The following is a 27,843-nucleotide window of genomic DNA, read 5'->3' as shown; positions in this document are numbered from 1 at the left end:
CTTTTGTAGTGAATTACGGCTAATACCATTGTCGTTGTAAAAGACGCGGGCTGACTGGTAGCTTCCATTTTGGCCTTTAGATGAGTTCCGCCGTCCGAATATTTATTCAGATCGGTCTGTTTACTTTTCCGTCCTGTTATACTATTTAGTATGAGAGCGACAAGGCAGACAATGACGAATCAGATACTACAGAAACAGATCAAGTCTTTTTCAGTTCCTATCAGGGGATCGAGAACGTTCTTGAACTGACACATTCCCAATCATTACGAAGCGTTTGGCAAATGTAAACACTATTCAAAATATTTAGTGGATACGGCTTTTGAGCGATTGTCAGAGAAAAAAAACACGGCTCTAACAAGCCTAAATGATGGATTATATATTATCAGTGAATGAAACAGGTTGGTGACATAAGACCCTACAATTAATTCAATGTAGATTAATTCTTGTCAGTTATAGCATTGCAGGACATGCACACCTAATGTAAATCCTGCAGGCTGACAGGCGACACAGAAGGATGAGCATACTTTATTACTAAGCAGGATCCGTTCTCTGTAGCTTCTTTTTTTATGGCATATTTTTGCTAGTAAAGAGCTAAATCAGTCTTGTGTCACAAGTTACTCCGTACAATTGTTTTCCACTCATGTTGAACAGCACTTAGAAGTAATACCCATAGAAGATCATATCGTTGATGAAGGTACTCGACTCTTTCGAAACGAGGTTTCCCCAATAACAACGATAAAGGTACACATAAACATGTTGAATTCTAAGTGGCTACTGAGTTCAGAAAGCTGTTTAGCAGCTTCGAGATTTTTAATTAGCAGAAAAACATATATCATATGACGTCAAACGTTGATCAAAACCCCACCTAGCAATCAAAATATACACTGGAGTTTGAGTTTTGATTGAAGTTTGATCCTTCAAGATAATTTTTCAAAGGGGAGATAAATTTTGACTCATTTTTTTCGAGGGGTAGCGCCACTTGCTAAATATCTCCGGCTTACTGCCCATTAGAATATTACATAAAACAAATTTCGAAACTCCCGCTGCTGGGGCACTATATCAGGTTGTCCAATATCAGATATATGTTATTATACATAATCCGCCTGATGACCTATTTAATTTACATTAAATCAGATTTGCTAATGACTAGTCATAATTGATCTAGAATATTTGCCAATAAAGTGCACGACTCTCACGAGTTCCTTGTCGATGGCATTACTAAACACAGTAATACGTCAGCGTGTAAGTAACTTAAATCAATAGATAATACGCGACGTGTGGTTGATAGCTTTGCAATGCAAGCGCTGAAACAGCTGAAGAAAGACGACCTAATATGTTGTCCCCCGTTCTGGTGCGTCAGTAGCGTTTCCGCTCACTAAAGTAAGGCACATGCGAAATAGTCTTCGTTGAAACTGGGTCTGGGCGTAAATTTATGTTGTTACATGCTGGAGGGAGCTAGTCGTTAGAAGTAGCAATGTTTAACAGAAGCGATTCGCGGAGAAACTGTAGGTTATTGCACAATTTCGTCCTACGAGAAATAGTACTTATTCTTTTTATAAGGCAGGCATCACTGTTTGAAGTTATTACTCGAAAATGATTGTCAGTACGTGATAATTAAATTCAATTTTTATTTAGTTTCATATTCGGAAGCTGTTCTCATTCTTCATCGTGAACGACCCCTTCGTATAAGCCGTTCCCAGTAGTTTTCGATAAGGGATTGACTTAAGAATCATCATCATCATCGGAGTCTTTAAGGTTGCGTAGTTTTATTAGCCCGTTTGGAAATTTTGTTCTCGGGTAAAACATTGTGTTGCATTTTTTCGATAGGCTGAATCGGGGTTCCTTTTATTTAGACGGAGGTGGTCATTAAAGGTCAAAGCTGTAACAGTGAACTCGACGTTGCAGATATTCTTGTAGCCTATCTATACTCTCACGCTATATATCGGAAAAAATATTAGCAATGCACACATTGAGTGGAGCTTATATCGATTATAAGTTCGTATTCAAATTTTACTAAACTCCTAAAATACCATAGAACAATAACGTGCGTAATGAGATCAATCTATTGGATTCCTGATTTGTGGGCCCGATAGTGTAGTCGGGTTTCTATTTTAAGCGAAACGAATTTTTTATATATATATATATATTATATGCTTCCTACAATACGTGCCTCATGTTTACTACAATTACACATCCTTACGAGATAATCTTATCCTTAATCAAGATCCGCAGAGAGCTCCATCTTGAATGATTAAGCAATTTTAGAATATACATGATAATAGAAATAAAATAATTTTCTGATATCGGAATAAAAACGATAGTTTTATCACAAAATACAGCATAGGCAGATCCTATTGAGTTACCCAAACAAAATCTTAATCTGTTTATTCGAACTATATTAAAACACCTATTCAATGAAAGAACTTGTTTACTTGAGCATTAAACTTCGTTGGTTAACAAATAGAACTTAGTTATGATTATACGGCGTTTGCATGTACTCCTTGGACGAATCCCAGAAAGTAAAACAAAGAGAGCCCTGCTTCTACCTACAACTTTATTAACTAAATTGATTAATATTTAACTTGATGTGATTTTATATTAGGCCAACTATATGAAACCTAAGCTCAGTCTTCTTAGGGCCAATAATGTGAACGGAAGCCTTTTGAGGGAGACATATTGCCGAAAGCAGCTTTTATAGCTAAAAATTATAGCTGAATCATCACTATAAGCTAGTGCTCATGTATTTTAATCTAGAAATTATTGCTACACGCTTGTAAGGGTACATCTTTTATCGGTAGCTTTATATGAATCCAGAATATATAATGCAATAATAATAAGTGGTCAACTGGCTCGCTAGCTGGCGTCTGATATGTCTTATAACGCTGCCGCTATAGGCAGGACGAAATCGTACGATCCTAAAAGCAAACCTAGAATATCGGCCAGACCAATTCTTATTAGACTAACATTGTTCAAATGCAGCTTGTATTCATTCTAGTTGCTCGACAGAGTTCCGAAGCGCACATTCAAGCTCTTCATCAGGAAGGATTGAAGTGCAATCTAATCATTTGCAACGTACGAAGGGCTGCATGACGAAGCAATGCGAGGTGCACCACATATGCTCGCAACGCATAGTGCTATGCAGAAATTTAACCTGTGTAACTGTTGAAGGCTAAACTTTTTTCCTTCTGTCAAAGCTGAAACACCCAAAGGTAATAACTTCTGCGGAGTGAAGGACGCTTGCGGCTAGCTGGCTGACTGACTGACTGCCAATAAAAGAACTAATCCAACAGAGCGAAGTGAACTGGTGCATCAAAGACAGTAAGCAACTATCTCTAAAGGGAAATTAGTTTAGTCTCTTGCACCGTATCCGCTCCATAGAATTCAATACGCACCCTATAGATAAACAAAAGATCGTTTTCCCAGTGCAAGCCATGCTACTAACGACAGGCAGCGCTGTATCGTACCTACGCCCCAACTAGTTTGATAACTGTATGTGTAACAGCACTTCGTAGCCGTGAACTTTGTTGAAAATCTGTCGATACGAAGTTACGAAGCACGACGAAGACCAATCAGCGGTCTATTGGTTACGTCGCAGAGTCTCTTCTCTGCTTAGCTTTCACATTGCTGACGATAACGTTACAGGTCCTGCTTTAGGGTAACTGTATTGATTACCCGATTAGTTACTACATCACTAGCTAGATTATTTATTATTTACGAATTGGACGGCTTTGCAGGTGTAAGACTTTTCACAGACAAAAAAAGGTACGAGGTGGTTTCTCTATGGTATAGATATTGTTTTCAAGTATAATGAAAGTAATATTTTTTACAATTCAATTTAAAATAACTAATCAACAAATGAGGTAAATAAAGAGATACGATAAATATGGATGCGGCACTTTCCGTTAGCATTTATAGAAAAACAAATTTATAAACCGCGCGTAATTTGTGAATTGTGACAACAGCGTTAACGTTCAGGTGTCTAAGGGCTAAGGTGTGTCAGGGTAAGGGTCAGAATTGCCCGCCCACATCAGCAGTGTTGCGCGCTATGAAGGTAATCTGCTTCTCGTTTGGCTGTATTTTCTGTAGATTTCTGTTCTGCGGAACTGTATCTGTTCCGTAGGACAGAAATCAACGAATTATTTTGCCGTCATTGTAACTTGATTATCCACGTGTTATTCGCCTAAATAAAAAACGTTTTGTTTGTAGGTTTCACAAACCCTTTATTTTCTCTGTTAGCATTTCCCGGACCTCGGTGCGGCGAGCGCGTCCGTAGCAAAATTTCAGACGTAGTCTGACCCGACTTTGACTTTCTAAGTCAGATGTAATTTACGACTGCCCTATAGTCACCGCACCGGCCTCAAAGCAAATACACAAGGAAAGCTATGTCGTTCTTCCAAGAAAGGCCAAAGATCTACTTTGGTGCCTGTTCACTTCTAAGTTTCGACTAGACCCTTTTGAACGAGGATGCGTAAATGACCCCGGACGCGGAAAGCCTGTCGGGTCTGGTCGCCAGGTCGGCAAGAAGTAAACCACGTCTTTAGCGAGCTCTAAAGTTCGTCTTCTTCCAACAGCGCCATTCCACAGCCCTGAGTAGAATCTCTCCATACGTGGTTATTTGCTATGTTACTAGTGAGTCCGCCTGCAGTTCCCTTGGGGTTGTGCCGTTGGAAAGCGAACAAAATAAAAAAATCAGTTTTTTCCCTCTGGCACCTCTTAACCGAAACCGCAGAGGGACGATTGCTCCCTTCGTCTGCATCGTTCTAACAAAGTTAATTCGAAAAGAAACCAGTGAACAATACAAATATCATTTTTTTTTTAAATTTTAACTTTTGGAGATCCTATATTCTGTTAAGTAGGGTACATTTTGAGACCATCCATCGTCCATATAATAATAATATGACTACCATCTCAGAGTTGTACGTAACTGCTGGAATATATCTTTTCTCTTTGTGGCTCTTCTTCAATATTTATACGCGAACTCAATAGAAAGCCTCAACTGTGAACGTCGAGTCTATATTCTTCTAGCGTCAAAAAAAAAAAAAAAAAACTATTTTTTACGCGTAATTAGTATACATGCAGAATCATTAACGAAAAAGCACCCTGATAACCACTGTGTACTGACACAGTGATCGGAACTGTAATAAATAGAGGCCAACGGGCCAAATTTGTCGCTGTATGGAGAGTCTTTATTTCTGGCTACATCTGTGTTCTTTTTACTATATATATATATATATATATATATATATATATATATATATATATAACAACACCGGTTTTGTACAAATAAATTTTTCAGTGTTTGGGGATCACGTCATACTCTAACAAAAGGGACGATTCTTATGCCATTTCGTTTATTTATGTAAACCGCATTGGCTTACCAGTAATACCTGATGAAAATAGTTAATAATAATTCTGAGCGAAGATTTGCCATTTAGCCTGTGATATTTGTTGGCCTAATTCAAAGATAGGCGACTTGAACGAATCCCTATGTGCTTGCCATTTATGTTTATTTATGTCCATATATGAAAGCGGGCAGCATAGCGCGGTATTAAAAGATCATAACATGTTTACGGTCTATTGTTATTAGTTGATATTATAGAGAATAAAGATCGGCATCGCTCGAAAAAAAAAAATCCTACGAACAGCATGGTTTTATTAGAATTATATTATTATTATATTAATAGAATTATATTATTTCGTTTGGAAGAACGGATACATGAATATAAAGGTTGATGGAAAAGAGAAGTCTGATTTTTCTATATTAAATAATTAATGAAATTAAAAAAAAACTACATCTAGTTACAACAATGGTAGATCTTTCGATGAAATAATTGTTGCTTTTTTTAGCTAGCGTTATCAATTAATATAATTAATAACTAATTATTAAACTTAACGGATAAACAATTTTAAGATAACACAATTAGTTTCAGATGGCGCAAAAAACAGTAAAGAAGATCTTGCGTTACACGTTAATATATGACGCAAATTTGCTTCTGTAGTAGTAGTAGTAGTAGACTTAATGGAATATTTGAAGAGATTACCTTAATGTTAGTTTATAGGTGTATTTAATTTGACAAACGAAAAACTGCCTCCGGATTTCTACATACTGCTAAGTGGTGACGCTTTACTCCAACTAGACATCTTGATTTTTTATTATTGTTTTTATGAGCTTGTTACAGGATGGTGCTGCAAACTACTCAAATTGTTTCCTTGTGTCAATCTGCTATCTCACGATTGTAATGAATGGGACTGAGCGAAAACTACCGTGAGGAATAAGATTAGCACATAAACAAACAGGACACATTGCCCTTGCTTAGGCAACGTTTTAGGAGCCAATTTTTGCCGCTGGCGATCTGCCAGTTAGTAACGACAGCGAGAAGAAAAGTCAACACATATAACAGTAGAGAAATCACAGCGTTAGCTATTTTCATCATTCTGTACATATTTACATGTTTGATTGAAGTTATGATGGATCATTGCTTGCTAATGCGTCGATCGTATCGTTAACTTAAAAAAATCACAAGCTTAAATTATTGCTTGTTGCGCGTCACTCGAAAAGCTGAAGATAGAACATGCACAAAACTACGGCTCGTATACCATCATCGGCACTCGGTAACTATAAATAATTAAATAATCAATATTTCATATCGTTTCAAGTGTTACCCAGTGCAAAGACAAGTTAAAATCGAGTGCTAGGACCCGGCAAAGTACATTGTTCATGCCCTACTAATCGTAGCAACGTTACCAAAAAGCAAGATATAAATACTGCTTCGTGCGATAAATGTCCTAGCATATAATCGGTTCTCTTTGACCTTCATCAAAAAAAGGAGATGGCATTCTATTGACGCACTGGAGTCAGGAAAGATTATTCAATCACCAGTTAGCAGCGTACGAATCCTGAAATGAGGACAACTCGACGAGAAACAATTGTCCGCATAATGCAATCCACTGAGTTACCGGTTGTCTTCCTATCGAATTGAAAATCTATCTAATTCATTTATCAGTTAGGCCAAAACAGCAAGTACTGGTTGACTCCTAGGTATAAAGACATTTATGGGGGCCTTAGAGGAAAGGCGTAGCCGAAGGGTGAGGCGGAGAAAACATGGCATCCTTCTCACGTCTTTGAGAGTCCTGATAGGTGGCCGGAAATACGGGCGAAAGGGCAGCTTTCAAAACCGTCCTAGTGGACCGACACTAAAATTATGACCCGGATCTTTTTGCGCAATTAAATACCCAAATGTCTTGTATACGAATACTGGCAATATATTTCTTTACTGCTAAACACTGTATATATGTTAGTAGATTAAAAGGCTTTTGTACGTGACGTAAATCTACGTGTGTATGAATGACTGTTATTTCGCCGATAGGTGTCTACTAGAAAGTCTCTGTGATGCCTCTGTATTTTGATATCGAAAAAGAAGGCGTTGTTGTTGCTGCTGCCGCTGGACCAATATGGTATTTTACTATGTTATTACACATACATTTTTATCTGTTTGAACACATAAACAATGAAGTGTTATGCGGATGCAGTATCTTAGGGAAGCCAGTGGAACACGTCAAAAGCTGTATAGAATTAAATAACGTATCTGTCAAAAGTCTGTAGTCTGTCCCACAGAATGGCTTATATGGCGAGGTTTTTTTAAAGTTGAACCCGACTGAAAGTGTACCTGCAAGATTGTGGAGTCACAGCCCAGCGACAAGGCCAAAAAATACAAGACAATCGTTTTAGGAGAGTTAAGAAGATTGTGCGCCTAGTCAAAAGAAAATTCTCAATTGAATAATAGCCTTTGAAATATTATTATATGTATTACATTACAAAACCAAGAGTAGACTCTCCAGTAGGACGTTGTCCTGACATACATCTCTATGCCAGTATATATAATCAGTACCAATATTAGCGCGGCAGAGTCATATATACGAGCACTGTTCAAACGAACCGAAATAACTTTCTCCTTCCTCTTCTCCTTCACAGACTTCACGCCTCGATGTTTAATTTCTTTAGTCCTCTGTAAAAATATGGTGTACAATGCTGCCATCGGAGTACATATATACTTTGTCAGCAAAAAATTTTTTACGTTGCAAATGTGTGTTTCCAGCAAGTATCCAGCAAGCATCTAGCCTTGAGGGCATAACTACAGCTAATGTATCTGGTTAGCCTATACGTTCATTATCAGACTGGTATTAACAGAAACAATAAAACAAACAGAACGAACGCCTGTGAGCAGCACACGATTCCATCTTGCACAGTAAATTTACCTCTGAGTGCACAACGAAGATTTATCTATTGAGAATGTGCTTCAGAGTACGTAAAATTTATATCAAGGTTTACATGAGTCAAACCTGACCATGAAAATGCAGAAAACGTTAAAAAGCTTTGATGTTCGCTAGAAGTGATAAGTATACACATGTCACTCAGAGAAGCCTAGGAGACTGAGCTCCATAGATGACACTAAAGAGTTGTATTGATAAAATGTTTTTCTATTTTTGGTTGAACTATAAACTGGATTTGTTTCAAATACGACGTCATTCAATCCTCCAAGTTTCGTTAAGTTCTCGCTTGGCGTTGACTTCAAACAGATATTTTGTCAGTTTTTATCATTTATCTCTAAAAAAATTCTATGCCGTAAAAAATGTCGCGGGTTTCCACAACTTGAAGTTAACAGAGCGAGTACTTGACACGCGCGGACCGCTCTATCCGTCTGTATAAATCCATATTGCGCACATTGTTTGTATAGCGTACCCATGACTCTGCATAGTACACACAGCTGAAGGCGGAACCAAAGGCTTCTCCCTATGATAACCGCGATTCCACTAGTGCAGGATGGGTGGCAGCGACCCCGAAAGAGAAAGAAGTCCGTTTGAGGAAGCAGTTGCTGCTGATGCTACTGCTGCTAGCGGAAGGAGCATAGCTATTTACGTAAATTGGCCTTGTCCTCGTTTTCCTCTCCCATCATACTACTCGACGTCTGCTGCCACTGCGGCTGCTGCTGTTCCTAGGAGAAGTGTCCTCGACGACCTTTCTATCTTTATCCTTTGCGTTCTCACTTGCGCCCCTCTGTTCTCTTCCAATCTGGCGCCGCTGCCGATTTACCGTGTTAGGAATAGTTGGTCGCTCCGCTTGTTCGTTGGCTGTAACAGGCTGGCTTGAGATCTTAGGGAAATAGAAGCAAGTGTGGAGAGGGGGGCTGTTGTTCCCCGCACTGTTCGGTGGATTGATCAGTCAGTCGTCCGTTGGCCTAACCAAACAGCCACTCGGCTTCTTGGTAATGGCATCTTTAGCAATGCGCGATGTAAGGGGACTGGCGTTTTAGTAGCAGCGGCAAAAGAAGCAATGGTGGTCGCGTCGGTGACTGTTTGTGATGGGGGAAGCGCTGCAGCTACTCTTATGCGTCGTTTTGCTTGCCTTACTTGCCACGTTTTTCTGATTCGAATCTGATTCCAGGCCAGGTCTGGGCAAGCATGTAGCTCTTTGGTCGATATCAAAAAGGGACCTAGAACGAAGAAGTGAATGCGAGTTTGTTCTGACCAGCCTTCGATTGGAGTGTGGTGTGATGATAGCACAATGGCGGAAGGAAGTTAGTTGAGGAAACGATGGCACGACCTATTGGGCACGAATACATAGATATGAACGCAGGCAAACAGTTGGTACAGGATGTCGACCTCAATAAAGACAGCCTGCAGGATCGTGTATACTCCAAATGCATGCCAAATCTACGTAGGTTGGCCGGTCTTTCATTCAGTCAATGCTTGAGGTGAGGTATCAAGTTATGGAAAGTGGAGTATCTGAGAATACCTACGATCGAAAATTAAAAAAAAAAAGCAAGTCTTTATAATATAAGAAAAGAAACATTTTTGTCCAATAATTTTGTTATTATGTAGTGGCGCGTTTCTAGATAGTAATGCTGCCTTGACGGCTTTTCAAAATATCAACAAGCTTGCGAGATAGAACTCGTCAAGCTCAGGACTAGCAAATATCACCATCAAGTGGCTAGAGCCGTCGGCAAGAATTATATCAGTACAACTCTAACATAAATGTTGTTCTTCAAAATTCAAAAATAGTATCGGACTTATATACGAAAAGTCTGGTTATGAAGACCAAACAGAAGGTCGCGATGTTTGCACCCGAATGGCTACACGTCAAACGTGCCAGGCAGGTTCTATTTTGAGAATTGAGGCCTAGTTTATCAACAAGAAAAACAGGCAGAATAGAGGATCCTAAATTTCTCTCACATGTAAAATACAGAGCGAGAGTTCCTATTGGACGACCTACTGCCATGTCTAAGTTCGATTTAGTCGTGATCAAGGAATTTTACATGTAGTGCATATCGTAAATATTAATTCAATTATGGATTGACACTACCCTAGCGACCATGAATTTCACTGGTGACAAGCTGAGCCAAGCTTTAATAGTGCAAATGATGAGCTTACCTGAAAGTACTGAAATCGTACGTTTGCATCTCTTGTTATTAGTACTTAGTTCCTATAAGTTCATTGCGGCTATAGCAATCATCGACAGTCGATGCGCGTGCATACACATTTTTTTTCTTTAAGCAGCCAAAAGACATGATCCAGTAGTTACTCTGTTGACATAATCGATATGGGTTGCAGGATCCATTATGAAGCAAAAATACAAGTTCCCGTTTATCTCTCTCAAAAAAAATTTTTCGCCTACAGTTGGTCTGCTGTTCTCGGCTTTTGGTTGCTATTGTTTCCAGCGTGAACGGCTCCCATCCCTATGCGGCATTTACCTGTTCCGGTTCAGCGATACACGCCTAGGTCCAATACGAGTGTTCTCTTCATTAAGTCGCCCAGAGTGCCATCTTCCATATTTCATTTTTTCGCTCGTTCACGATCGTGGCTAAACTCTAGAACATCTCTCCTCTACGCAACTGCGACAGCTCTGTTACTAGCAGATCCAGCGCATCCAGTTTTCCCAAGTTACGTGGGCAACAGCTGGCTAACTGGTTGGCCATACCGCCACGTAGCAACAAAATACGCGTGTGCCAGCGACGTAACCGTGCGGTGCAGAAAGATTGTTACCGCGCGAACACGCACAAAGGACAAAAGTTTTCCGTACTATCAACACTTTGCCCAGCAGCAGCAGCAGTACACTACCGTCAAGGGCGACTGCTGTGGTTGCCAGGACTAAAAGACGCTGAGCTGGGGTACCCGCGTTAATCCCTCATCGAGCGGGGTCCCAACGTTGCCGTATGTGTGAGCAAGCAAATAAGAAACAACACGATAAATACAACATCGAGATATTCAACATTGGATCAACAAGCCCGCCATAGAATTTCGTTACCAGCTGTATCGCTTGCTGACGCACACCCGCGTTTACCGCCGTTGCTGGGATTGAGACCCGCACTCCGGGGTATGGCCAAATCCAGTCCTCGGTCCTCTGAAAGGAGTATCACGCTCCGTTGGACGTGCTTTTATGACTACCGAAGTTGTTTTCGAGACCTCTCGTAGTGAAATAGTCATGCATAAGAAACAATATAACATACAGCTGAGCGAATCGGAGCTGGCTGATGTTACTCGTTCATTGTGTCTCTAGACTTTATCTACGTCCAGTGTTAGATTTCTTCTCAACGACTCTGTGGCTCCGTGCATGTGTGCTGGTTAATGCGGAAAAAAGAACATGGCCATAAGCGAGCCCAAGTCGACACAGTATACAACCAAGCTGAAGTGTGCACATTTACATTTGTACAATTATAGCTGCTATTGTACGTAAGGCTACAGCGTCCATTGTACACTGGCCATGTGGCAATAGTCGTTACTGCTTTTACTATCTTGGATTCACGATAGATGGAGCTGGGTCTAGGACAGATGTTGGCAATCCTCGAGTAGACTCTGTGTTACTCAAGCATCCCTCGATTAACATATGTCCGTCATGAATGTAGACAAAGATAGAAATGCGGACCCTGAGTAAACATAAAGATGCTTATACAAAGTCACATGGAGGGCATGGACAACAAAGAAGCCCTGAAATCTTAAGGCCACACCTAAGTGATGTCGGATAAATGCTACACTGGGACATTTTTTTTGCCCTCTGCTGCTGCTGCTGCTGCTACTATTGCTTTTCCTGCAGCTGTTGTTTTATTGGAGCTTAGATTAGGCGCGCACGAGACATCGTGTGCAGTTCACGTACGTGTCGTGCCGTTATCATGGCAAAAATCGATCCGCTTATGTCAGTCCTCCTCCTGCTGCTGCGTGGGAATCGAAGTTGGGATCAACGCCAGACGGATAGAATATTAGCCGCGACAAGTAAATCTCTAGCGACGGCTTTTACACAATGAGTGTATTTTGGGTTAGCATTATAAGTTTCGATGTGGAAGTCATGAGGAAATTTTGTCGTTATGCGAGCAGCAATAGACGCTTTGAGAGTTCACTTTGGTGGGTTTCGCAACGGAGTAATACTATCTGAGACTCGGGGAGGCTCAAAACAGAACCCGAGTGGCTGAATAAGGAGTGCCACTGAGCGAAACGTTGACGGAGGTCGCGCTCGATTATCTGAAGCACAGTAAAGAAGTGGTTTGTCGCCATCGCCAGCCTCTATCTTGACTAGTATTGAGCACTTTATTTCAACTCCTTTCCTATTGTAGCACGAACAATACGATAAGATGGACCAATTCTAAGAGATACCGATTTCGTCCACAATTGCGTTTCTCAGACAGCTCCTAAATAGAGTTTTTAACTCTGACGAGACATTTTGAATTGTCACAAAACCGGATAGTCACCGATGTTGTGTAAAGGCTGAAAATATAAGTGAGAGATACAAATCAGTGTCTTTTGTGCTGGCTGGGTTATTACTATTGCCGAACAAGCCTAATGGGATCAGTCGCTGGTTGAATGAATTACAATCCACCGCTCGTAGAGGTCATGCGGCCACTCTGGACAAATGCGTTTCTCGTTCTTAACAATATTGTCTCTCATCACTTGAGATTACTCATCCCAGAATCAAGGAAGAAGAAATGAAAACCGATAGCCTCGTAGAAGGGAGTCGCAATTTTGTCAGTTGTCTGTTACCGGTCGGCGACGTTATTTTCCTTGGGCTCGTCCAGTGAAAAAGGAACGAGAAGCAATCAGAATCCGATGGGTGGCAGGCAGTGAGTAGCGCGCCCAGGTCACATATGGGCTATCATAGGGGTGGCGTTATCTCTACTAAATGACACGGTAAAAGGGTTGTCTACTTGCGGCGATCGTCGGGTGACGGCAAAAGGCAGAAGAGTAGAAAGAAATGCCACGAGCAAAGCTTTACGTAATATGTACTTTACGTTCTCACAATGGGCGGACCGTGACGATGTTTAATGATGCATGCCATTTGACGATCCGACAATAACGAGATTGCACTGTATTCATATATAATCTGCAGTGAAAAAGTTGGTGATAGTTAGAAAAAAAAAAAAGAAATAAAGCTTTTAGTGGAAGGTTCGTTGTTTAGACAGTTAGTGGTCCCTGTATCGGCGCAACAAAGAGTGGAAATGCCAAAAAACTAAGCCTAAATGGCATCAGCATCATCATTATTATTCGTTAGCGATCCATAAAGCGATCACTAGGTATTTCCAAATTTACAATTATTTCAATCACTAGAAGCTGATGCGAAACAATGCTGGCTTCCGGTAAGATAGTTCTTACATTTGTCAGAGTTCCTAAATAACGAGTACAGATTTGAGAGAACAAGGAGTATTCTATTTGTCCAATGTTTACATCAATATACAAGATACTCAAGTGGCGAATTGCTGCGTTTGTATCTGTGCACGTTAATGCGACCGTAGACGTTCTAGTACTATTTTTGTACAGTTTCTCAAGTGCCAAACGTGGATACTCAATGCAACTGCGCACACTTGATAAGCACGTAAAGTATCCACAAAAAATGATATAATATAACTTCATGTTCTCTGCTCCTTTAACAGGATTTTAAAATTGCTTGCCCGGAAGCGCGTTTTATAAATTAAATAAAATATGGACCACTAAAATACGGGTTAGATGCGATATCTGAGACGTTCAGAAGAAACTTCCTGACTTTGTATTAAATCATAATATTAGCCCTTGTGATACGCGCTACGCCTTCCAGGTCCATTCAAGCGATAACCCTTTTCCGGCCAAACGCTTGAAAAAGTGTTGGAACGTCATTTTGACGTCCAATTATTTGATGTAGCTAAAGCTGTTCTTGTTTAAATTAGAAAAATCAGGTGCGGATTGAATTTTAACAAAGCTGAGCCGGGATGCGAATAGATTTATTGAGAAATTGGAAACCGATTCATTGAAAAGTTAACGGTCCCACAGCGGCACTAGGTAGACTCTAAACAGTTACTTAAATACGTTAGTCATTGTCCCTTTCTCAATACCTATTCTTGTCTCTAGCTAAACTCTTGTTACCAGCCTACTTGACAGGTCCGACCCATTGAGAAGACATTAAAAGAACAAAGAAAATCAATATGATTACACTTACAACGTATTGCATAGGGCATCGATTGGATGTCGCCTTTTTTTCTGCTAGGATGCCTCGTTTCAGAAAAATCATTTGCCCTAAGCTAGACTAATTTAGTTGAAAAAACAACGCTTAAATTCAGATTTCGGTTTTAGCGGGAAGTAAACTAGGCCAGTTTGACACATGCATAGTTTCCTATCGATGCGGAAGCGTATACGACAACAAATAACTACAACAGTTCCATTCCCATTTGTTTCTATGACTCTCAAGGAAGGAAGATTTAAGCTAAATAAGACAGGGGCATACACAGGTGCATCGATAGTGGGAGACGCTGATGTAGTGAAAGTGTGATTTTCGAACTACCCTTTTTTAATGGGTCTTGTGAAATAGCTTCAAAAACTTTTACAACTTACTCAACTGATAATAGTTGATGTTAATTTCCAAGAGGAAATGGAAGGAATTAATGTATCAGTTGTACAAGTCGACTTCGGCTTGTTTCTTGAGGATAAAAAGAAAAATGAAAATCTACCAATTGATTTTCTCTTGTGGCACATCGCATTTGAGACTGCTTAGGTTTCAAGTAGACGGAATTGGGTTAAAAATCCTGACCTGGCCCCCAAACGTTCAAGTTTTCTGCAAAGAAGCGCTCGGGTGAATATTAGGGTTTCCTTTGCTTCGCAGTAGGCGCGTTACTCGTAGTGAACTTAACCTTCTATTCGCCAGTAGCAGAGAAAGGCGACAGTGCTTGGCTAAGGAAGTGGTAAAGATAACGTAAATTAGAGCGTTAATTTTTTACTGGAAATAATGGTTGAAATGGTAAAATTAACCAAAAAGCTTCGACGGCGATTCGAGACAAAAATCGTTTGTACTGGCAGCTACAATGATTAAAGAAGTTATGCAAAACCGTATAACGGATACATGAAAACGAAGCTTTGGTGCGTTTAATTTTCATGTATGTTTATCAGTTCATGTAAGCCAGCAATTGTACTCTACGACATTTTCTATTGCGGCATATTAAACCGTGTTTGGTGCAATAGAATAGGTCGACAAATCGTTGTGATATAAAAGCACTGCCTCAAGGTAAATGGAAAGAGCTACACTAAAACCCGTTGTAAGACTTAAGCTTCATTCCTTTTAAAGGTTTATAAATACATTACATTATAAGTCCAGCATGTAATCAGCCTGTAGTATCGATATATCAATCATACTAATCATTTCAGCCGTCTTAATATATGAAAAGAGCGCAGCCATGAATGGCCGCATGATCCCTGATTGTCGTTTTATAAAAGTAGAATGTCCTAATGTATACGAAAGGTCCATTATTTTTGCTGACAAATACATTGCGCTTGTCACCTTTATTATTAGGTGTTAATATAACTAAGGAAACTTTTTTATTTTTGATGAATAATAAACGATCGATAAATAAAAGTGTATTTAACACGGACAATAGATGCAAAATAGAAGTACGCGATCTTACGGGGTCGCTGTATTGGCTAACGAGGGATTAGGTGATAGGACGACGTCGCAAATCACATGACTACTGCTACTCCGCTGATTATCGTAGGAGTCAGACGTAATTTGCTAAGTTCAAATAGAAATAATCATTTTGGTAATAATATTAAGAGCAAGGGTTACGCCATTTGGGCCCGCCGTGTCAAGTGTAGGGAAATTAGTTCTCGCTGCAGCAGGACAGAACAATCAATGAGCAAAAAAACGCCTAAAGCCAATAGGCTTTTTGCAGGATTTCCTGAGAGAGTTTTCAGGTAGAACAAAAATACAGGCTCATTCCATTGTCACTTACAGAATATATTGAAGTTGGAATTCCGATAAATACACAGTATCGCCTATTTAGCATAAAAAGCTTACAAATGTGAATTTGTTGGCGACGTCTGAGATTGTATGTTTTGTATAAGAGTATAAAAAAAATCAAATATAATTTAGCGCAAGCAACGACGATAAATCCCTTATAGTACCAGTCGGCAGCACGAAACGTCGTACGGGTATAATTTCTAAGAACTTTACCTTCGAAGTTACAAGATTTTTTAAATTGATATCAAAGTATTTGATAGGTTTTCACGTAACAAATTGAAGCTGCCGTTATCTGAGTCGTGCATTTGATCAAAGAGCGGCAGAAGCTATCATCCAGATCTGGATGCTATAAAAACTAGTATTTTCGCTATGTGTTTGCGGCTATTACGGCGACTAGTACGTATTCATTACAGCTTTCCATAAAATAACTAACAGAGAAGTTTTTTGAGAGACAACGTTCTCCCAAAGCAGAAACGGCAAACAAAGACATTGTTCTCGGATCGTCATGTAAACCTATAGGATTTCAAAAAACAAACCTCTCAACCGACGAATTTGGAGGCATTCAAAACACTGGTGTATCCCATAAGATCGTACAACTTCTTAAAAGGCTTAAATTATGTTTCTATGGTAGACTGCGAAATATTGTCAAACCACATACAGTTACGCGAGACTATGAAGGCTCTCTAATTGACACTCCAAAATTATTATGGTTTTAAAATGATTTCCTGTGTATTTTATTACAAACTAGGTATAATAACAGCCCTTCCTTCCTCATAGTGATCAACTTTGCACTAAAGACATTTTTGTTTTTTACCCAAGATTGTCATAAACCTTTATGAACGTTTGTAGAACAAAGGTAAAGAGACAGAAGCAAAGCTCAGAATAAAATCTATTTTACACAGTGGTGTTTCTCTGCCTATAAGGGCTATCTTTAATTTGCTTATTAATAAATTTTTGATTAGATAATAATTTGATAAATTATTTGATAAAAAGGCTTGTATACTAACGCGACCCTGCAGAAGATAATTGCGTACAAATGTTTCACTCAGCATTATATATCTTAGATTATTTTTTTACCTTTCGGCTTTAACTTCGCCTCGTTCTCTTTCGACTTGGTCTACGTTACAGTGTAGCACTACAGCAAGTTTAAATTAGCAAGTCTCTTAAATGGTCTTTGTATGAGCAAACAAAACTTAATTAAAACTACAGAAAATTTAACATAAAGGCTTCTATTTTGTATAAGTACACGCATGTGACACAAGGTTTAGCTCAGGTATAGTTTTTTCGGGCTTCCGTCTTGGCGAAAAATATACTATAAGCTAAAAAAAATGCGTGCCCCTTGTCTTATTACAAAGTATATGCCTATGTCTTTTCCATGCGAGGTGTACCGTGCATGTCAGTCAAACTCTATTGTAAATGCACTTGGTTTGGAGCCGGAAGTCGGGCGTCTGGAGCAGCACCTAGCGAAAACTCGGAACGTTTGTTTATTGATTTGGTGCTTTTGTCTTAATACGCCAATAAAAAAATAAAGAGCAGGCTACGAATACCAGGACTAGCTTGTCTTTATCTTTTAACTAGTTAACCTTCTTTCTATAATAGTTAAAAATATCTGGAATGACAAAATGTCTTATAGATGTTATAAAATTTCGTGCATTTTGAAAACTCATTTAAACAATGTAAAATGACTGAGGCTATGCACCAAAGATGTGTCCCAATATGTTGAGGTATGATATTTACATGAAACATACTAACACGCCCCTTTGAACGCTTCAGAGTAGACCACTGGGCGTGTACGTCGTGCTCCAAGTATCCGCTGATACACGATTAAAACTCTGGCTGACACTGAGTAGATACTGAAACAAAGAAGGACAGTTAACGATATGAGCAGATATGAGTTTCAGAGAGATGCGACAAGCTACCTATAAACGATATTTAAAGCATAAATCGGTGACCAAAAGCGAACCCTGTAGTAGAAAAATTATTGGAACACGCGACGTTCCCATTTGATCAAATGACGGAGTTGGAAGAGCAGATATCAAACTTGAAAGCGAAACACAAAGATGTCATTTCTGAGAGACCTTCGAATGGCCCGGCTCCGTCTCCATCATGAGAGACAGCACTGGTAATAAGCGACGGCATTATCAGCAGGGCTGTCTTTCAAACGTGTTGTATATTTATATGTATTGCAGGCCCTCGTCTTTGGGCTGAGAAAGATATGCCCAAGAAAACGTCGCGAGATGAACACTGACAATATTGTGTGAAACAGACAAGTATATTAACAGTAGCAACGGGCCAGTTGCGACATCTTGACAAGTTGGTTATCATGAATGCGTACAATTTGAAAGGGATAGACATCAGCAAGATAGAGAGCTTTTCGAATACATTAATCAACTCGTGTGCTGGATCAAAGGTTCATATGTGCTGCTATTTTCCCTTCGACCAGACACAAAGCGGTAAATGATATTATTGTGAAAAGGCGAGTTCAAAAGATGTGAAATTTTCGCTTTTCCTCCTGTCCATATCACAGCATCCGGTCGTCAAGGGTGGACGGTACAGCCACAAAGAAGACGCGGCAAACGAATAAATCCTTTTTTAAACGTGAGAATCCTGATAATCGAAAAGAGTAAGATGTAGAAAATGCAATAAAAAAAAAATGTAAAAAAAAAAAGATACATCAATACGAGGTAGTTTAAACAGTAAACCCGACCAGGCTCCCAGAGCCGAACGTTCCAGCGGCTGAATCAATTTCGATAAGATGAGATACTGCTAAGGGAAGCTATCGTTGAAGAACCGCTGTCAGGAAAGGCCACACCAAGCAAATTAGTTAAAGTAGGGCCAACGTCCACAAGTCCCGCTGCAACGGTCGAGGGCTTCATCAGGCAGGTACTAGCAGCATTAATGGCTAAAGAGCCAGTTTCCATACGTAATACCGTCAATCACCGCAGCCAATCAAGAAACTTACAGCAGGGCGACATCTTGAGGAGACGCTAACAATTACATAGTGGAACTGCGAGAGGGCTGCAACTCTAGCGCTTCTCTTCCCAAGAGCTCTGGACAATACAGATATTTTCGGACTAATGGAAAATTGGGCAACTAGCCCTTTTAACTTGTCACGTTTCTTTTCTACGTACTGCCCTATAATGAAGAGCAGGATCACGTTGTCTCAGGGCACTCCGTTTTCTACAGTCATAAAATAGGCGAGCTCACGCTTACGTGCTTAATACAGAATGCTGTTTTTGCCTTATAACAACCTATGTTCGCTTCGTCGAATCGGAATCAACGTAAGTACCAGTGAAGAAACTTATCAGTGGATCAGAAGCGCTATCGTCTCATTCTGGCCTTTCACGGCCGGCGATTTTAACGCTTAGCTCGATCTGCCGAACCCAAGCCGCGCTGAAGCCTTTCTTGATATGCTCGTCGATCTTGTTCTATGGATGTCAATTCCCCCTTGACACCGACCTTCCTAGGACGTTCAGTCATCGATACATTTGCGACAAACGTAATAAAGGACAAAGTAAAGTCTTAAAGTGAAAAGCAATACCTGTCAGAGGACGCAAGCATTCATGCTCACAAATCAATGGTGATAAACTTCACTGCCAGGTTGCATCTATACGAACTGTCAAACTCCAAGCTCCCTCGCGACACCTACTCGTAAGCAAGCCCTTAAAGCGCACCCACGCAGTTCTCCCTATACCTCATGTGCGGAATGTCAAAACTTATGCGCGACATCTGCGTAAATTCTCTGATCTATAATAAAGCCTTTAAGTCCCTTCAGAAGGATAGGCAGTGGTTCAATTATACTTGCAGATTTATCCAGGCAGCAGCCCAAATAATTTTAAGACTTATGACTAAGGTACAGCGTGAAATCTACCTTTTTGCCTCCGTTTTTAAGACAATCTGTCAAGAAATGTGTGCATCACAATGGCAACAACACTTTGAAAGGCTGCAAGTCCATCTGATCGCTGCTGCAGAACGTTAACAATATACGTGGCTAACGAAGCACAGCAGCTCGATGCCAATTCAGATAAAGCGTACAACGAGCATCTCAAATGCATCGTCATTCCGGCACCGTATTGGATAGCAATTTAATAAATGTTTACATTTTGATTCCTAAAAAAAAGGGAGCTTCAAGCGCGTCGTTATTATGGAGAGAAAAAGAGAACAAAGTGTTTACTATAAGCTGCTCTCCGACTTACTAAGAGGTTGAACATCTACTTAGAAGGCGTACACACCATCCCAATGGAGCAATATGAATTCGGCAGAGAACGCTCGACAGAAACGGCGTGCAGGACCCTGATCACCGATGTCAAGAGCATATCAGCCGCGCCGCGTAACCCGCGATACGGTGTACCTCAACTTCAAGATGGCCTTCAACTCAGCGCCCAGGGACAGGGTACACTCACGCTAGCCGAGGTGGGTGTCCCTATCGTGTACTCAATCTTCTCGTTGCGATTCCTCAGGAAATCAGAATAACCATCAACGGCGGAGTAAACGAACTCTTTCCCTTTACACCGACAATTGGCTTGGCTCAGAGACGCAATCTAAATCCGACTCCTAGTCTCTATCATGCTTTTTGAGCAAAATTCCTATCGAGAAAATCAGTCAAAGTTATCTTGTGTGCAGACGATTTAGTGACATATGGATTAAACAAATTCCAAATGTAGCAAGCTCTAGCTTGCCTTCCCGCATCAATCACAGGTTTAGAACTGACTGTAAGCTAACCGAGATAAAGGGAACGGAATTTAGAGGGCGGGGTAGGACAGCGGCCACTGACGCCTTGTATTTTTTTACCTACGTAAACAGGTTTCCGCACTTGAGGTCGCTCTTTTCCGCAAGCAGCAGAAGCTTCACTGTATACGTCACCGAAAGATACAGAAAGGCAGTGTTGACCGCATGGGAGATCGGAGGGCCTCATCGCTTGTTTCGGACAACTACTCTTAATTCCAAATAGCTCCAATCGCAATGTATGGAATACACATCCTTTGGGGGAATGTTACAGTGGAGACCGTCGAAGCGCGCAAAGGTCTTTTTCTCAAGAGAGCATTGGAATTACACATCGTGACCCGACATGGCCTCGTGTATCTCTTAGCCGACTCGTCACAGCTCTCGGACGACCTAGATCGTCGCTTTCAGCTCCCAGCAACAGAAGCCTTCAAGACGAACCTTAGGAATTGGGAGCAAAAATTCATGGAGCTCGATGAGGATTTTTTGGCCTCGAGTGTGATGAAGAGTATCGAGTGGGAAGGGACGAAGCGGCTAAACAGACGTGCATTCACTCGTTTTGTCACGCATGACTTCCGCCATAAACCCTACAGGAAGCTAGGTTTCAACTCGAGATGTAGGTATTCCAGACGCTAGGAAAACTGCGATAGACATCATGCCGCTCGTTGCATTCGAATACCATTCTTAGATCGTCTAAGGGAGTTGTCAAATTCAAAACGATTCGTAAAACTTATATGAAGTTTTATAAAGCAAGGTAACTAGATAAAATTTGATTGCAGAAACACGATATGCTATTGACACCGGCTTTCTGTTTCTTCTACGAAATTTTAAGGTGTATCTGGAATTATTGGACGTCCTTCCTGCCGAATTGAAAACTAGGTCTTGGTACTTTTAAGGTAAGTAATCTGGGCAAGGCTATATGTTGCTAAATAAACTAAAATAATTCACGTCGTGAGTAAATTATGCCTTTAAATAGTGGGGAAAAAAGAGATACCACTTCGAGTTAACCTTGATCTAAAAGTGGATATCTTTACTTACACAGCTGACAATTATACGACCCAAATACTCGTATCGGGTGGAACAAATGGTTTGGAAAATGTCGTTATGAGACGGCTACAAGGACGCACGCCAATGTATATATGTGGCAAATAAAACTTTTAAAAAAGAATAGGGCTATTCGCTTTATATTAGTTATTAATTTTATTCTAAAGTAAGTACAGCGCTCAGAAAAATACATCCGCAGTGCCATTTATGAATGTGGCTCTGCATGGTTTGCAAACTATAAACAAAACGTCTAAATTATGTGATAATAACAATATTCTTAGCAAATTTTTGAAAATTTTATTTATTTAACCGCACGAAAATCTGGATTCGGCTAGAATTAACGCCTTTCAAGCTGACAAGTAATTTGTCTTTGTCATATTTAACTTTTTTTTCTTAAAAATATAATTCGAAAAAATGGTATAAAGGTACAATGTCCATGTTTAGGACGTATGTTCAATGTAACGTACATTAAATCTTCTCTTTCGGTCTAGGTTCAGCGTATCTTATTAGATATGCCCCTCTGGAATTTATAATAGAGCAAATGTTTGGTCTAGTTTTCCTTAAAAATAAGTTTTTTCATCTGCTAAAATTCTGGCAGTTTCACTTCCTCGTTCTGCGAAGTTATTCGCTATCTATGCAACCCAACCGTCATTGGTGTCTCGGGAGAATCGGGTCTCACCCGACAAAGTAGATGCTGGTAGGAGAACCGTCTACCCGTGGAAATCTGCCACATAATATTTGGCCATACCATTGCACACTAGATTAGAGAGACACTTGTGTTGAGCGTATCCAGTCATTTCCGCACTATACAGTTCCTGTCTGTGCTGGGTACGTGTAATTAAGCTGCACATTGATGATTGACCACCATCTCGAAATGTGTAGCCAGTGTGTGATCAAATCGTTGCCCATGTATACGGAAACGATCTAAAAAAGTATCGTGCTTGATTGCAATATTTAACTGAACTTATGTAGCCAGTGAGTAGAGTTGCTTTCCGATTATTGTCACGTTCGCATGCTTCGGCATCGAAAAACCCTATCAGATTTCTATATTGGCTAAGTTATATCCTATTATATATATATATATATATATATATATACGAAAATTCATCGAATATTCTGGATATCATTCGGTCCCCGAGTAAAATCGTCCAGTGAATTACTAGCTTTCATAGTAATTGAATCACTGCTACAATTATTCTACAACGTTTTCCTATTTTGGTAATCTACATGACGTCTCAACCCAGAGTAAATGTTACTATTTGATAACACTATTATGAACACATTATGACATAGCTCATTACTGCTGGCACTCGCTGTACGTATTTGTGGATTGTTACCCTTTTCGTAGTGATCTCTTATGGGGTACAAACTGAACGACCGTCAACAACTTTTCAGACTGCGCTAGCCGTGTACGACGTTTACGCTTGCGACACCTTCGCTCCTCCTAGGACTCCGGAATGCCATTCCTTTCACATTAGATTTTCTCGTCCAGCAAAATGTGGCCACTCAACCCATGAAAAGCACACCCATGCCTGCTTATACGGCGTGCTTCGTATTTCCTGTTTCTCGTCATTCTTCATTCACAGTCATCTGCCAGCTACTTCCTCCTATGCTATCCTCTCCCTCTAACTTTTACCCCTGCCGATTTTCCCCGTTCGCTAGCGCTGTAACTTTTTCCAAATGACAAACGGCAATGAGTCAGAGGAACTGCCGGCTTGAGGATTTTATCATGACTTGCTTAGGGAGCCTACTCCAGGAAGCAACAGAGATCTGCGTTGCTCTTTCCTCGAAGCGTAAACTGCTACGTATACTATCTCACTCCTCTTCTTGCGCGACTGCCGGCCGCTAGTGACAGCACCGCTGTTACTGTTAGCGCCATGAGTGGTGGTATTTTCAAAAATAAATGTCTGAGAAAAGGCGGTACAGATATTTTATTCAATTCTATCCTTTTTCTCTCTCAGGTACTCCCAAGTGTTTCCTTCATAATCCTGCCGTACCATACGCAAGGATTTCCCGCCCGACCCATTTGCATCATTTCATCGCATAATCACTGCTACATTTTTTCATAGTCACCTTCTGCTTTGTGCGTCTGACACAACGTCCTTCTGTTAGGTGTTTCTCGGCAGTTTCTTCTGTTACATAGGGATATGTTAAGGAAAACCGGAAATGTTATCATTTCGAATTTTCTGCTTCATTTCTCGCATTACTTTTTCTTGATTATCTGGAGATCCCTTATGAGTTTCATAGAGGATAGGTTCAAGCAAAGTGATTTTATTTATTCGAAAGTCACCCCATAGCTCGCACCATGGAACGGGCTGGCTCTCTGTAATGACCAAACCGAGCTACAGTAATACATTTGTGAAGTCGTACGTGGCCCCAAGGATTGTTCGAGGTTGAATAGACGAAACGCCAAGTATGTAGATGCATGTTCTTTTGACTATTTCGAGTTCCCCGGATAACAACGAGCTGAGTCATGAATAAAATATAAATAGGTAAATCATCAAGAGATTTAAAAGACAGGGCAACTTCATGCTTATATTGCAAGGGTCTTTACTAAATTGGACGACAAACGGATAGTTTAATTGGGTTGTCGTTCTCTAAAATAAAAATCTACAGCAGAAATACAGAATCTACAGAAATAAAAATTGAATAATACAAATAAAAATTGAACTGATCTAGCGCTAAAGCCATCAATCTATACATTGGCCCTTGTTCTAGATCAAAGCGTATCGAACCGTATTACCATTATTATTATTTTCTGACATGATAGGACAGCTTTAAGAATGACAGAAGTCACACGTCGCTTCTAATGGTTTGAGCTTGCGTGAGACACGAATACCATAAAGATCTGCGCCACGTGCAGACCACAGCCAAACGCCTTTATTAAATCACTTCGTTCTAAATTTCATAAGAGCCTTTAAATGAACAGAAGGATCTGAGAGCACCTACCAGAGGCATCCAAATGGCCGTAGTGGAGTTGTGCCATACGTGCAGGCGACATGCTGAGATATTAGCGTTTCGTTACTATGTTGTGATGTGGCGGATTCTGTAGAAGCCCAGTGTTTTCGTGCTGCACCCTGTTGAGATCATCGTGGTGCATCGTGCATATTGAAACCTGGCCTTCAGAGCGTTTCGCTACGACCATCCAAGGCTGCTAATTTAATATTATGCCTATGTCGGGATAAATTTCATCTAATCTGCCCTTACAATCTTTCCGCCTAAACAAACGAGGCTCTGGACTCACAAGGTATCAGACCTTGTTATCGTACATAGATCAGCTGCACTTTAGTCATGCGCAACAGGAACAGCTCGTATGCTTTACATATAAATACATGTTGCCTAAGCTTATGTAGCGTCGAGTTTTCCGATTTTCTGCGAATACTGCTCACACGGAACTGGAATTAAGGGCGACTTCTCAGATATCGGCATAGCAATATAAACATTTCATAGGAGGCATCATAAGTGAGATAATAATACGAAAGCCGGACAGGGTTAAATATGGTTGTAATGCGAAATCAATTGCCGATTTTTTCATTTATTATGTTTCAGCCACCTGCAGCTCGTTACTCGTACTTTCGTATACTGCTTAAAACCGGCACTTCCCTGCCCGCAATATACCATTAGAGATAGATGTACGTGTTTTATTTCGTCAGACATCGGGCATGACCGCTTTGTGTTTGTGCACATTTTACTTACTGCTATTGGTTGCTGCTGCTGGTTTCTATTGTCTATAAAACACCAGGTTATTTTTTATGATTTTATTTCTCTCTTCACAATTATCATGTTGCCTTGCCTTTTTCTAATCGGCCATCCTAATGAATAACAAGCGCTACCCTGTACTCATTCGGTTGACACAACATGCGTTTAACCCGATCATACCGATTCTATTTCCGGGCGAGGACCTTTATCTCCAAGCAGAACGTGTATAGCATGTTATATACTTCATCAAATGTCACTTATATATATATATATATATATGTTGTTGGGGGGCGGTATATATTGTTGGAAACGCGAAGACTTCCGGAAGACCTGAGCTCGTTTCAGTCAAGCCCATTTCCGCCGTTTACACACAGCTTACCGCTTTCTGTACTAAAGGTTGCTACCTACAGGCCTACGAATTTAAGGCAGGTGAGTAATAGGGAAAACTCCGCTGGGACGAATGGTACTCAGTGACTGGTAGACCTACACATTCACAGAGGCTGTGCAGACAAATAGGGGACGACCGGCCGATCCGAAAGGGGAGCTTCGACTCGACGTTGTGTACCATTGGTAAAAAGAGTATGCTCGATGTTTATGTTGTCAGCATGTTCAGGGTGTTACGAACATTCATCTCTAAGCAAAGCAATTTTCAGGTATCAAGCCTAATGTCCATAGGGAACAATAGAGGCAAATAGAAGGAAGTCAAAGCAAATGCTAAGTTCTTCGTAGCTTTTCGGTGTCGCTATGTTCTCATTTATAATGAGGCAGGGTGTCGACAAGTAGCTGTGATCTCTGAAAACTTCCTTGGTACATTTTTATTTTTCTCTTATCTTTGTTTTCCGCCCACGCGATCCTGCAAACCTAATGGCCAACTGCAAACTGCAAAGGTTGTCCTAAGTAAGACATTTATCTCACCTCATAGTGACACCGGCAGTTAGATGTCTACGTTCTAATGATTCTTTTTAGCCAATCGTCGACTAGCTGTTCATTGGAGTATACTGCTTTTGGAAATTTCAGGACACTGCTACATAAAATGAACGTGCCCTGTTTCGTAGCTGCGCATTCTCGTTACGCATCCATCTGTCATCGCTGACATATTGATAGCGTGTTTGGCTTCCTACAAAAGTCTTGTTCGTTCTCCTTGTTTCGCTTTCTGTGAGAAAGGTCTCCGTCGAAATGTTTTGCGCAGACGTCCGTATTTACATGACTTACACAAAAATTGGTTTTGTTGACAGCTGCTCTGGCCATCACCGCTGAGTATCTAACGTGAACATAGAAAATTCAGGACACTATGTTCAAAAGGAGAGTAACCAATATTGTTATTGGTTAGAATTAGAATGCAAAACACCTGACCGAAGACCTTCGCGAAGCATCGCAGGTATACATGGCCTATTAACCCAGAAAATATATAATACTAATAATAATAATAATAAAATTAAAGTGTAGTTTTAGCGCCTTAATTCTGTTGAGGTTGAGTTTACGTAAGCGCTTATAGATACATTGTTCAATGTGAAATGTTCTAGATAAAATGTCACCTTAATGTCGAATAAAAATAGACCTGAGCGGTTTGAATCGATTAAACAAATTCGGTTTTTATTTAATGCAGCATGATGTCAGTGTAACACACAAGGACATAATCGGTAGAAAAATGGGTTTAGAAACTTACAATCAGCTTATATAAATCGTTGTGTCAATTAAAGGTCGACCGATATTAATGGAGGTTGATACGGGAAGTGAGTTGGCTAAAACCGGCATCACTACATCTATCCGAATTTTGGTCTTCTAAAACTGAAGGAGGTGCGTGAAAAGCAGAAAATCTGGATCTCGGTTACAAAATGCAGACGATACCGTGTCCTCAGTACTTGTCCACGAAAAATGACCACCGTTATTTGAGATTTTGTTGGCCCGCTAGAGGAGCCTATTGAGTATCGATGAAAAATGTTCCAGGACACGAAAGATGCCGCCAACATTCCAAGTCGTAAGCATAAATACGTAAAATGCGTAGATGCGACACCGAGCGAGCTATTTCTGTCTTAGGAGTTTCAGTCGTCAGATGCTGTGAGACACATCTGGCCTTAGATCGGTAAAAATAAGGCTGTATCCGAACTCCGGCAGGTACAACATTGTCGACGTTCAAA

The 27,843-nt window shown here is 40.4% G+C and overlaps 1 protein-coding gene across 4 annotated transcripts; it reads left to right on the top strand.

Annotated features, from left to right (window-relative positions):
- The first annotated feature begins 9,247 nt into the window (after window positions 1-9,247).
- Window positions 9,248-27,232, top strand: LOC111260592 (uncharacterized). Of its 4 annotated transcripts, none has more exons than XM_086968399.1 (4): window positions 20,228-20,653; window positions 21,044-21,578; window positions 21,795-21,858; window positions 22,005-22,102. In XM_086968399.1, exons 2-3 carry the CDS (start codon window positions 21,203-21,205, stop codon window positions 21,839-21,841), a joined length of 423 nt encoding a protein of 140 aa, XP_086824525.1. In that variant the 5' UTR covers window positions 20,228-20,653; window positions 21,044-21,202; the 3' UTR covers window positions 21,842-21,858; window positions 22,005-22,102. The 4 variants fall into 3 exon arrangements, 3 of the variants coding, with proteins under 3 accessions (XP_086824526.1, XP_086824525.1, XP_086824527.1); XM_086968400.1 differs by lacking the exon at window positions 22,005-22,102 and adding an exon at window positions 26,723-27,232; XR_002680426.1 differs by lacking the exons at window positions 20,228-20,653; window positions 21,044-21,578 and adding an exon at window positions 9,248-9,752.
- The last annotated feature ends 611 nt before the right edge of the window (window positions 27,233-27,843 follow it).

This window comes from Varroa jacobsoni, unplaced genomic scaffold (assembly GCF_002532875.2).
Source record: "Varroa jacobsoni isolate VJ856 unplaced genomic scaffold, vjacob_1.0 scaffold_455, whole genome shotgun sequence".
In the NCBI taxonomy this organism is placed as follows: domain Eukaryota; kingdom Metazoa; phylum Arthropoda; class Arachnida; order Mesostigmata; family Varroidae; genus Varroa; species Varroa jacobsoni.
The sequence above is the reverse complement of the archived record's forward strand: the minus strand, read 5'-3'. Positions and strand labels throughout refer to the sequence as shown.